Here is a 13,653-nt window from a genome sequence, read left to right as displayed (position 1 = left end):
GTGTTTTAGTGAAAGCAGTTTTTTAATTCTTCAAGGCTAAAACTGGCATTTTTGTGTTGTGTCCTGAGTGGGATGGAGCATAAAGAGGATAAAGAATAAACCATATTCAACAAATCACCATAAAATCTCTCCCCTTTGTTATCCATCCATTGTAGACTTCTCTACTTTTAGCCTTGTTAATAAAAAGAAAAGGACATCTGATCGTTTTTCTAGCATAATCCTCCTTCCAAGTAAGGATTGGCTTTCATCCATTGGTCTGTGATGGATGTGTATTTCGTAAGTCATTAAAAATCTATGGCCCTTCTTATTAACTGGCTCTAAAACAGTTAAGATGCCTTTCCCCATCTAGGACATTTTTCTTCTGTCACCACCTTCTCTTTACTTCCTCATAGACCTGTGTGCTGCATATACATAGTCAAGACAGAGGAACCTAGGGAAGAATTTCTCTCTCAACTAATTGAAAGGCAGTTATTGTGCCTGTCTCTCTCTTCCATCCTCCTTTTCCTATTCCACGCCCTGCCCACGTACTTCAATGTGTACTTTTATACTATGTTTCCATTCTTTTGGTGAAATTGGACAAAGTACTGCACATGCTGCAGAAACACAATCTCTGAAAGATTGTTTATCTCAGGCACATCTTGTTAACTTTGTTCATTTTATGAGCAGAATTGAAATAAAACACCTCCACTGTAAATAGGAAGGACTTTAAAATTAAATTTGGGCAGCTGGAGAGCAGGATACATTACCTCCAGATCATATTTCTTAGATTGGAAAAAAAAAGCAAAAACCCAAGAAAAGTAAACAGATCCTCATGACAGTGTGAACAAGACAGCCCGTTAGAAAACTTACAAACATTTCTTAAGGAAGTGAAATATCAGCCACAGAACCAGAGAGTTGGTGGGAACGCACATCCATAACAAAGTAAATAGAAATTTTTGTAGATGCCATACCCAAGAAGAACAGGGAAGGCATCAGCACTGACCTGGGACTGATTGTCACAAGGTACAGAAATTGAGCTTATGGGGGCCGGCCCAGGATGGTAGATCTGGCATTCAGAGCAAAGGTTGAATAGCCTTCAAAGGTTCTCTGTGATTCTAAGTTGAAAGTGGTTAGTCTCTTTTTCAAAGATTGGAAATGGGCCTGAACCTTGGATTGAAAGAAATGAATGAACCAAGCCTACAAGATTTGAACATTTATCCCATAGATGAAGAACAGGTTGAAGAATCAGGGCTCTGGGGTCAGACTGCTTGAGTTTGAATTATAATTACAGTCCTATGAGCAAGTTTAATTTCTCTAAGCCTAAATTTACTCCTCTATAAAAGTTCTAATAGTGTCGAGGCACCTGGGTGGCTCAGTCGATTAAGCGTCCAATTTTGGCTCAGGTTATGCTCGTGGGGTTGGGAGTTTGAGCCTTGTATTGGGCTCCATGCTAAGTGAGGAGTATGCTTGTCCCTCTCCCCCAGCTGGTGTGCTCGTTCGCTCTCTCTCAAATAAAATCTTTAAAAATATATATTAAGTAAAAGTTCTAATAGTGCCTATTAGAAAGGGTTCTTTTTGAGGACGAGATGAGCTAATCCCTGTAAGGCATTTAGCACCCACAGAAAGTGCTCCATTTGTGTAAATAATTATCATGTGTGTGTGTTCTAGTGAAGGGATTCCTGTGGCAGAAAAACTGTGTTTTCCTTGTTCTGCTAAATATTGACACTGTGACACTTTATTTTCTTAAAACATTTCCTATTATATCTGATGAATATAGTATATCTAATGAAATAAAATGTACTTGTCATTAAAATCTATGAAATACAAATTGTGTTCTTTATACCAGCCAGTTCTAATTAATAGATGTTGGAAAATAGAGTTTAGGAATCCTGATGATTTTTTTTTAAGATTTATTTGAGAGCGAGAGATACAGAACATGTGAGCTAGGGGAGGGGCAGAGGGAGAAGGAGAGAGAGAATCGCAAGCAGACTCCCTGCTGAGCGTGGAGCCTGTTGCAGGGCTCCATCCCAGGACCTTGAGATCATGACCTGAGCTGAAATCAAGAGTCGGGTGCTCCGCCGACTGAGCCACCCAGGGGCCCTGGAATCATGACTCTTAAACTTTGTGTTAAACCAGAGATTGAGTATCCTTTTTCAGAACTTTCTAAGTAGCTGAACAAAGGGTTCTTGATCTTCCAGTCTTCCTTTGCAGGTGGGATTTGGTCCTGAGGAGGAGACAGGTGATTAATGAGGTCTAAACCAGTTCTAAAATTCTATGATTCTCACCACTAATTCAAAATCACTCAAGGGGAAGGCTGCAGAGAGAGCCCCAGGTGAGAAAGTCAGTCCTCACAATACCAACTGGAGGATTATATAGGTTTCCTTCATGTTATAAAATACACATGTTCTGACCACCTCATCAGAAAATCAATTTGTATAAAGCAAGTCCTAATTTTTCCAACACAAATTCAAAAATTCTTTTTCTCCGGAAAAAAAAAATCCAGCATACACACTATGAGACTGTATATACAGATTCCAGAATTACCCATCTGTTGCCAGCCATTCTGGATTAATATTTGTTACACGTCTGGTACTTCCCCTATTCTACATTCCCACATCTCAAAATTAGCAATTTTGCCATATTTTTCCATATTTAAAAAAAATGCTTCATAGGTTTGGTTGTAACTATGGATATCCAAAATCCTTTTTGGAAGTTTCCAAAAATTAGGCTTTCTGGCCTATAAAACAAACTCTTTCCATTTCATTAGTTGTGTGAAGCCAGATTCTACATTTGCAGTATATCTAATCAGGATTCAACAGTACACAACCCTGGGTAAGAAATATTAGTCTAGACTAGAGGAAGATTTAATGCTTGAGATCATAGAGTGGTCCAACTATAAAAGAAATGGCAAGAACCCAATCAAGGAAGTGATTTAAAATGGAGTAGAGAATTCAGTGCCCTCTGGGGTGTACTAACAAAGTGAATTAATAGAGAGGAAACCTCTTTTGTGTTGATCCTACCTTTTCTTCTTAAATTACACATGCATGCGTGTCTTCAAGATCATGGAGAAAGGTGGTACCTAAAATGAAGATATTAACATCATCAGCAGACGTCCTCATCACCCTGGCCTTCCCCTTTCTCCAGAGAAGTGTCAGTATTACAGTAAGAAAAGACCTGGCTTTGCATACATGTGTTTGGCAGAAGACAGTGTGAGTGTTCAGTGGAGTGGAAAATTGCCATGATCATTGAGAAAGAGATCACGGGGTAGTGAAAAGGGCTCAGAATCAGGAAGCAGGAGTCCTGGGTTTCATTCAGTTGTTTCGTTAACTAACATGTGACCTTGAGCCGATCTCTCCGGATTTGGTGCCTTTCGTCTGTATCTATTAAAAAGAGCAGGTTGGGCAAGAGGATTTCTAGGTTTCATTCCATGATAAAAACATGAAATTGTTATAATTTTATATCTGAAATGTAGCTTACATATATATATATATGTATGTATATGTATGTATGTAGATTTCACAGGTAATTTTCAATAATTTATGGTTAATATATACATGCATATAAAATATGAAAATAATATCACAGACATGTCTGTGCTTTCAGATACTTGTTTTTTAGCCAGTTTTGAGGAGAAATTTTAATTCATTCGTACCTAAAATTAACCATTTGGATGATTATTAAACAGCATGAAGGGGGACAACTTTTAGATATGAAACAAAGGTAAAACCATAACATTCTCGCCTAGGAAATGAATCTTCAAATCAGGCCTCTAGCTTTCCATTTCAATCCCTTCACTGAAAAGCCACAATATCCTAGGAATTCATACAGACCATAGGGAATTTATGGACCCTGATGTTGTATTCAACAAAAACTTGTAGAAGTATTCAACAAATACTTACCGAGTACCTACTATATTCCATTTACTGTTATAGGGACTGGGAATAGGTGGAAAACACAGATATAGACTCTGTGTGCAAGTAGCTCAGTCTATAATGGTAGGTACATGTATGACTAGCATAGGGACTGATGAAGTTTAAAAAAATGTACAAGTTGGGATGCCTGGGTGGTTCAGTTGGTTAAGCGTCTGCCTTCGGCTCAGGTCATGACCCCAGAGTTCTGGGATGGAGCCCTGCACTGGGCTCCTTGTTCAGTGGGGAGTCTGCTTCTCCCTCTCCAGCTTCCCCCGCTTGTGCTCACTCGCTCTCTGTCAAAATAAATAAAATCTTTAAAAAAGAAAAAAAAAAAAGGTACAAGTCAAGGGTTCTTCACAATTTCTCTTTAAGCAATTTTTTTTTTAAGGCGGGACTGATAAACTATGTCTATCAATTGCTAAGTGTTTTCTTAGCAATTGGTAAATAGTCATTAAACAACCACCCTCCTTAATCTCACCATCCCCATCCATTCCCTACCCAGACTTCGCTATGATCCAGCAACAAAAGGGACAACTCTGGACACAGCAGGAAGCCACACGACCCTATGTCAAGGCCGGCACTTGCATTGTAGAAGGTTTTTACATTTTTTTTTTTTATCACGTTCAGTTAGCCAGCATATAGTACATCATTAGTTTCTGATGTAATGTTCAACGATTCATTAGTTGCATATAACACTCAGTGCTCATCACAACACGTGCCCTCCTTAATACCCATCACCCGGTTACCCCCACCCCCAAGCCCGCTCTGCTCTGAAACCCTCAGTTTGTTTCCCGGAGTCCAGAGTCTCTCATGGTTTGTCTCCCTCTCTGATTTCTTCCCATTCAGTTTTCCCTCCCTTCCCCTGTGGTCCTCTGAGCTATTCCTTATGTTCCACATATGAATGAAACCATATGATAATTGTCTTTCTCTGCCTGACTTACTTCATTTAGCATAATCCCCTCCAGTTCCATCCATGTCAATTCAAATGGTGGGTATTCATCCTTTCTGATGGCTGAGTAATATTCCATTGTATATATGAACCACATCTTCTTTATCCATTCATCTGTTGAACAACAAGACATCTCAGTTCCTTCCACAGTTTGGCTATTGTGGACATTGCTGCTATGAACATTGGGGTGCATGTGCCCCTTCTTTTCATTACATCTATATCTTTGGGGTAAATACCTAGTAGTGCAATTGCTGGGTCATAGGGTAGCTGTATGTTTAATGTCTTGAGGAAGGTTTTTAAATTTTTAAAGAATTTGGATATCACTCCTGCCTTAGGTAAAGAAAGTAATCATCTGGACCTTAACCAATAAATTATTTCCTTAAACTTATATAAATCTGAACAGTGTTTAGTTTAGAATGTGTGTGTATTCCTATTGTGGTTGGAAGGGAGGAAATCAAAGCAAATTAATTTACTGGATATAAAAAAAAGGATTTTAATAGACATCTTCCTTGGAGCAGAGATAGAAACATTACATTTTATTACTTTGAGACCAATTTCTGATAGTCTTTGTGAACCCATGCTTAAAAGTGTTTGCAGCAACCCAAGAGCATATTTTACTGTTTACCTATAACAAAAAACTAACACAGAGAATCAGTGGGAATGGATAGAACTTCATAACAAAGATGGTATGGATTCTAGAAATTCAAATGATTTAGCTCAAAAATGAAATAAGCAAATGATCCTTGTGAACATGGTCATTATGGACACCGACTTGTCTGAGTTCAGAAAATGCAAAGGGCATTTCTATAGAGAGACCTCAGTTTTGAAAGGTGGGGGAAGATGCCATCTCCTAATGCACACTACTCATGTGCTTTGACCGAGGGGCAATTCTGGAAGATTACTGTCAAGAGAAGTGACACCCATAAGCTCTCAGTTGTGGTACCTGCCTGACCTCCCCTAATTAACATGGTGGGATCTTGAACAATTCATAAGTAGAAGACGTCCCTAGAGCTGTTTTTCATTTACTAATAATGTATTTCAGACCTCAGCTTTTATTCAGGTGCGTGTTTTTGCCATTTAGTCCCAGAATGTCACTAATTGCTCAAATATCTCTGACCAGCTGGGAAACCCTGGGAGGAATCGCTAAAAACCTCCTATTCTCTGCACTTGTCTTCCATGGATGTGCTCAGAGGGCATTTTCAAAGGAGTAGATCTTGGAATAGTCTGTACAGGCTGGGAAGGGGCAAGGGTAGAAGGAGTGGGTGAAGAAGCAAGAATTGAACCAACCCAGTAACGTACGTGTGTTGAAAATCTGGTCTCTAAAGAGTAACTTCTGAGCACCATCTTTGAAATGAACAAAAAGCAAAATACAGTGAGGAAATTAAAAACTCAAAAGCGTGGAAACCAGAGATGGGCTCTGTTTTATGCTCTTTTGGTTTTTCTGTGGTTTTGATCATTGGAAGAGTTGGAGGAATACAGGGCCGATGGTGTATCTGTGTGTGTTCTACTGCCTATAGGAACTTTCAGCACTGAGAGGAGAATAGAACAGAATCCCCACTTGTCATCTTCAGGGTCTGCCTGACATATTCAATCACGATGGTTTTGCCAATGCAAAGCAGGCCTTGTGTTTATCTAATTATCTGCCAGAGCTAATATAAGGCAGATCGGCCAGGCCCTGGGATTTCCTGCAGCCTTGGCTAGCATTCAGAGAGCATAACACTGGTCCTTAATTATTTCTAGTCATGGGGCGGAGGGGGGAGCGAAAGCATTAATAAATGAAACACATTGGTAATCAATAACGTCAACTTCTTTTCTACCAATCAGTAAATAATCAAGCAAATAGCTTTTAATTTCATTTTTCCTCCGTTTTTCTTGCTGTGGTTCTCTGGTTGCAGTGCCAATTATTCATGAGCTAATCATTTAAATGTGACTTATATGTTAGGGACCCATAACTGACAGAGATTAAAAAGTCTAAAATAAATCAAATGAACAGTTCCAAAGTATACATTTGAAAAAAAAAATCCACATTGTACTTTTTTAAAGTAAGCCCTACACCCAATGTGGGGCTCGAACTCACGTGACAAGATCAAGTCTCATGCTCTACAGACTGAGCCAGCCAGGCACTCACACATTGTATTGTAGTGACTATAAGTAAGATAAACTGTCCAGAGAGGTGTGACTTCCCTGTAAGTGAAGTAATCACCAAAAAAGATCAAGAAGGCATCAGAAATTGATCTGTGCCTTGGAAACAGGACATTTTTATATAGGAGGAAGAAGGGCCTCCCAAGGAGAGGCAGTAGCACTGAGGTGAGCCTGGAGAGCTCAGGGATTGATCAGACTAGAGCTTGGATTGGTGCTGAAGTGCTACAGAAACTAAGTTACTGGTGGGACTAGTTCGTAGAAGACCGGAAAGGCAGGCAGAGCAGTTGGCCATGACTCGCAGGCAATGTGGAATCATGGTAGACTCCTGGGGGCTGATGCTAGAGAATTATTCCAGGGAATACAAAAATAGCTAGAGAATCAGTGAGAAAGAAGACTTGACTGTTACACCGACTTCAGAAATCAGCTCTTAAATATTTTAAGATGATGAAGAATGTGGAGAGTCAGAATAAAACAGTCAACATGTATCTTTTGTGGGGGAGCTGGTGAAAAGGGTTTCAAAGCATAGGATCTATGAAGGAAATAATAAAGATCTTTGGAGATGAAAAAATGGGACATGACTGGTTTAGTGAAATTAGAGAATGGTAATAATCATTAACTATAATGACATATGTGAATTGCTGCCTGGAGGAGAGTCCGGGCTCACTGTCCTGGTGGGTATTCAGTCACATTGAGTGGGCTCTGTGCCCGATTCTCAAAAATAGTGACATAGACTCTGATATCGAACATACCTGTGTAGTCTTTAAAAGGCAGAGGAGCTGATTTCAGATAATCAGCGCCAGGTTTTGAGAAGCAGTCTCTTGCCCACTCCGTGGGTTGGAGTTGAACTCATCTGTCCCCACGTGCCATTTCTCCTCAGGCCTGCTCTCTTTACATCCCTAGGATAGGGGCTAGGATACACGTAGCTGGCCACACTTGTTTCCTAGCAGAGACAGGATAAGGCTGGCTGTGGGTGGGAAGGTAGGGGTGCAGCTATAAATAGCTCCTAAGAACAATGGATACCATGGAAATGCTTGGGGAGCATCTCCTATAACAGAGGAAGCAAGAAAAGTAAAATGGCAAAGAAATGAATCACTACCAAAAATAAAAAGATTGTCCTCTCTTTCCCTTTTACTTAATCATTTCTTATATATAAATATGTATACCTCTATACACACACATACCACAGACAAAAGCAGATTGCAAAAATATATACAAAAGACAATTCCATGTCTTTGTAGGTAAAAATGATCAATTACTATCAATCTTCTGTAGTTTCCTGCAAATATATATGTATAAACATATATGCGTGCGCATAGTTTTATATATACATATATGGGGTGGGGAGACTAGGCTGTGTATATATAACTTAACATTAATGATGGTTATCTCTTGGTGTGGAATTATGGGGTTTTTTTCTTTGTACTTACATATATATTTTATTTTGGAACACTAACTGTGTACTGACTGTGTAAATAATAAAAAGGATTCTTAAAGAAAACATGACAATTTAAAATACACTTTTGCATATAACACCAGGTGTTATATGCAACTGATGAATTACTGAACTCTACATATGAAACTAATGATGTTCTCTATATGTTGGCTAATTGAATCTAAATTTAAAAAAAACCAAACACATACTTTTGCATCTTTAACTTGTAAATAGACATAATCATTATAAGACTGAGTTGTAATGACATCAGTTTCCATTTACCCAGAAGGTGCCTCTCGGTGTCTAAGTTAGACCCCAGGAAAACTTGTGATTTTCCCAAACTACAGCTCAGCTGCCACTAGCTCAAAAATTTTTTTTTTTCTGCCTGCAGGATATAGGAGGGCTCCTTCTGAGTCCATCTGAAGCCACCCCGAAGCTTCTCCGGGAAGCAAGACTAGCTGAAGTTGAGTACGCAGGGCCCCAGATTTGTTGGCAGGAAGGAGTGGTACACTCGGTAATCACAAAAACACAGACCCCAGTTAGTCAGGAGGTCTTGGACAGGGGCCCAGGCATGGGTATTTGCTTAAAAACTCCCCAGGTGATTCTAATGTGCAGTCAGCATTAAGAACCATGGCCCTAATGGATTAATTTCCTAGGGGGCTATTTGAACATGGCCTTGGAGAGAGGTAAAATGAAAGCAGAGAGGATTTGGTTGACCAAGGCCAAGTGGATGCATGGCCCAGGGCCTGTGAGAATGATTTTGCAAACAGAATAAAAGAATATGGAGTGTAGGGTGGGCAGTTCTTCCAAAAGATAGTGAGGTCGGTGGGTAGACCTCTCCCTCTCTCGAGTTCATTGTAGAACAATCTTTGATATTTCAAACCGGGAAAAGGTTTAATGGTGACAGTTTGCTGTCAAGATACTGGTATCTCACAAAATCCAGCAGGACCCAATTCTGATGCTGATGAGAGGGGGCTGAAGTTCTCTTGGGCCCCTGAGGCTTCTAGCCTCTTCTGTTCGAGGATGCACACTGATACACCAGACCCTAGCATGACAAATCCTACAGTAGAGCAGTGGCCATTCGAATAATTTCTTACTCTGCTTTAGGAAATCATTCCACATGGATTTCTGTGGAAGGCCTCTGCTTGTTACTCCACAGATTTATAATGGGTGAAAGCTAGGCAGCCCACAGCGGTCTGCTGGTCCTTCTCCTTCTTTTTTCCTATGAGGAAACTGAAGTTTTGACTTGTGCTCAGTTTCCTAAAGCAGAAGCTAGGACTGGACACAAGTTTCTTAACTCCCTTCAAGAATCCCTGAAATCCACTACAATTTCTGATCTGGAGTTGTGACTTGTCTCAGGCCGTGGCACAAGGGGTCCTGTTTTTACTCCGAGTGATTGACAATGATGATCTTAATTCATAATATGTTGAGTTACGTATCAGCTACCATTTATCGATACTGAACACGTGCCAGCCCTGAGCTATTGGCTTTATATTTATCATGTTTAATCTCAGCACCGATGCTCAAGGATTTTACTATTTCCATTTTACTGTGGAGAACACTGAGATCACACAGATAGAATGAAGACCATTCAAAATGGAAAGCCTGTTCTAAAAGGCTAATTGTGACAGTCTGCACAATTTCCACAATGCCACTGCAAGTCACAATGACCCCAGAGCTGGGTCAGAGAGGGAAATGCCCCACTTTTCTGCCCTGTGTGCCCTTGTGGCCCGACTTTGTCTCATGACCAGTTAAGTTCTGGCTTTTCCACCCATTCACTCTTTCTTCCTGTAGAGCTGCACCCGATCACCTCAGTGTTTTAACAGCCTGACTGTATTTGATTTATTTTCTGAGGAGTGGTTCTATATCTCACCTGTTTTTAATGGAGTTTCATTTTGCTACCCAGCATAACCTTCGTTCCTGTGGTTTGGGAGGAAGAAAATGCTGTTAAGCTCAGCTAGAGTCCTAAACAGATGTTCTGCATGTCTCTGTGTGTAGCGTTAGCAATGCATCACTTCCAGACGTCTTGGCCTGGCCTGCCAGCATCCTGCGCCCATGCCAAATGCTTTCCGATAGCAGGCAATAAGCAACAACTGAAGTCAGGTTAAAACCACCAAAGTCGTTGGATTCTAATTCTTGAGTGCATTAGCATCTGGACTTTGGGAGGTGGCACCTGCTCTCAGGCAAACTAGCCGCCCTCGATTCGTGCAGGAAGGGAGATGCAAGTGTTGTCTGTTTTAAGAAACCTGATGGTGTAAAAATCTGAATATGATCCTATCTGCTTGAGCAAATTATTATCTTTTATGAAGATTTTTCATTTTAAAGAGAGATTGGTCAGGAATTATCCCTTGCCAGTTAATCTTTCTCCTTATGATGAGAAAAAAACAAAATGGTGGTCCCTTTGCAAGAGTGTGACTTACAACTTTTGAAAGCTACTTCCGTAACAAATCAGATGGCAGAGCACACGAGAGCTGTCTTCAGTGACGCACGCCGCAAGGGTTTTCTGTCAGAATCAGTATTAAGGGCAGGAGTGGGTTAGGGTAATACATATCTGGTGAAGGATTCAGAATATAGCTGCGTCTCTCTGCCTGGGAGGGGTTATGTGGCAGTCAGATAATGTTTATGAAGTTCTCCAATATGCAGTGGGCGAGATTTGATGCCATTAAAAACGTAATCCAAAATGACAGTGTCTCACCCCGCTTGGCTCGCCTTCAGGCAAGTGGAGGAAAGGGACTGTGTAAGGTGACCTTTCAAGGTCCCCCTACCACCGTGTGATTCTGTGAATAATGAGAAACAGCCTCAGAGCTTACAGTCTGACCGTGTTCCATCGAAGTCCTCAGAAGGGCACTGAGAAGAGGGAGGTCACGCCGTGCAAATCTTCTGGAATCTTGATGCGGTGACTAAAGCACCTTTTTCTCAGGTTTCTGTGTCGTGGTGGAGTTGTGTTGGCCTGGGACGGCCGGAGAATGGGGACTGGGAAGTAGACGGTCTGTAATCTAAGACAAAGTTAGCCATGGGCACCGAGTCTCAAAGTGATTTACAAGGTTCTGTAGTGATGGCAGACAGGGCAGGACAGGGTGGCTGGAGGGCAGTGGGGAGAAATGATAAAAAGGTCTACACCTGAGCCTGATCCCTGAATGGGTTTTCTCTGTCCACTTCACCTGCCTGCTGAACTGCCCAGTACCCCGATTACAGAGAGATCGTACACATTGTCAGATTTCAGAGCGATATGAAACAAACTGTGCCATTCAGAGAGATGGTACACGGTGAAACAGATCAGAGGGATAGGAAACAAACAAACCTCCAACAAGCTCCCAATACTGCACCCATCCTCAACAAGGATGAGCAAACGGCATAGCCTGGAACTTTTTCATCCAGGCTGTAATAACCACTAAACCAATGTAGGATCCATTTAAATAGGTATTCACCGGCTCATTTTTTCCATCATCACATATAGTGAAATAGCATCCCTTACCTGAGCAGTCTTCTGACTGTATAGGAACTAGGGACTCGCTGCGAGCTCACCGCTCTCATCATGCTGATAAGAATCTAGCAAATGCAACAGAGAGAAACTCTAGTAAGCCTGAGGGAAAAGAAAAAATAAAATAATAAATAAATAAAAGGAATGAAACAATCATCCCAGGAAAATATTGCACAAGAGAAAAACACGAAATTAGAATGAAAAGGAAAAATACGGACAACATAATCCATATCGTCTGCAAAAATAGAGAAAATGTTTCATTTATAGAGGTGGACACACAGCAATATAGGAAATCTATCTGCTCCGTGTAAATTTATTAAATGAAACTTTCTTTTTCTCTTTCTTTCTTTTAGATAAAAAACCTCTTCATGAAATAAAACCCCAAAGTAAGTTATTTTTCCTCTTGTGAATATAATTTATTCTCATATTTGCTGCCTTACTGTTGTATTTGTTTAGGAGCCAAACAGAATTGAAGTTTGTGCAAAAGACCCAGGGCTTTCAGGGCTTCTCCTCATTGGGTTTGGAGTCACATATCAGAGGTTGGAATCGAAAGGAAATATGCACACCCCTTCCCTCCCTCAAAGTAAATCTCTCGTCTTGGTGCTGCCTGCCTATAAGTCCATTTCTCTGCAAATGTCATCTAGGATTCTTATTGCCGAGATTTATAGCATTAAAATTAATAAATATTTGTCAGTACAAGCTTTCAGAAGAGGAGCCTTGGGCAAGAGCCTGACTACAAGCCTCTCCACCTAGGAGGAGGAGGAGGGGGGTGGGCACCTGAGATGCAAACCGTGAACTCCATGGCAACTGGGTAGATCAGAAACCAATACTCCCCAGTGAAATCATCAGGAACTGAAAAGTTTGGTGTCAGTGCCGACTTGAGTTCTCCATCCACAGGCTGGCCTCCTGGGGAGGCCTTTGCATTATGTCCACCATACACAGCCAGCAGATTTGGGAAAAGCCATGCAGCGTGAATCCTTGGCAGCTTGCCATTTGACCCTATGGTTTTCAGCCTTGGCTGAACTTTAGAACCACCTGGAGGCCTTTTCAAAACCCTAGTTCTCAGGCTGTATCCTTGGACCAATGGGATCAGAATTGGGGTGGATGAGAATCCCTGTTTTTTGTTTGTTTAGGATTTAAAAATTTTAATGCATATTTCAGTATATATTATTTTTTCCTTGAAGTATAGTTGATAGACAATATTATATGCACAGTGATTCGACTTTTGTGTACATTAGGAAATGACTGCTGTGATGTCAGTTACCTTCTATCACCATACATAGTTATTACAGTATTATTGACTATATTCCCTTATGCTGTACTTTAAATCCTGGGACTTGTTTTATAACTGGAAGTTTGTACCTCTTAATCCACTTCACCTATTTCACCATCCCCCCACCCCTCTGGCAACCACCCCCTTGTCCTCTGTATTTATGAATCTATTTCTGTTTTGTTTGCTCATTTGTTTTGATTTTTAGATTCCACAAAGAAGGGTAGGAATGCCTATTTATTAAAAGATCCTCAGATTCCAATGTGCAGCTTGGGCTGAGAGTAACTGTCTTAGAAAAGTATTTCTCAAAAAGTGGATCAGCAACCATGTGCATTAGAATCTTGGGGTGTGGTGGAAGGTTGTAAAATACATCCCACCTCAGAATAGAACAAATGAATCAGAACAAGGGAGGGGGAGGGTCCTCCTGGGAATCTACGTGTTCATATGTTCATCAAATGATCCTGAAGTATTCAGGAGTATGTCAGGCAT

At 40.7% G+C, this 13,653-nt stretch overlaps 1 protein-coding gene across 10 annotated transcripts in view; it reads left to right on the top strand.

Annotated features, from left to right (window-relative positions):
• The window catches only part of UNC5D (unc-5 netrin receptor D), a 536,221-nt gene that overhangs the window by 435,733 nt on the left and 86,835 nt on the right, over nt 1–13,653 (top strand). For 8 of the 10 annotated variants that reach the window (XM_032413428.1, XM_032413432.1, XM_032413429.1 and 5 more), the window contains one exon: nt 12,248–12,280. The exons of the other annotated variants lie outside the window; for them this stretch is intronic. In XM_032413428.1, the coding sequence (XP_032269319.1) occupies nt 12,248–12,280 (33 nt within the window). The remainder of the gene's footprint in view (nt 1–12,247; nt 12,281–13,653) is intronic. 10 annotated transcript variants of the gene reach the window in all.

The sequence above is a fragment of the Phoca vitulina genome, unplaced genomic scaffold, assembly GCF_004348235.1.
Source record: "Phoca vitulina isolate PV1807 unplaced genomic scaffold, GSC_HSeal_1.0 scaffold15, whole genome shotgun sequence".
NCBI lineage: Eukaryota > Metazoa > Chordata > Mammalia > Carnivora > Phocidae > Phoca > Phoca vitulina.
The sequence above is the reverse complement of the archived record's forward strand: the minus strand, read 5'-3'. Positions and strand labels throughout refer to the sequence as shown.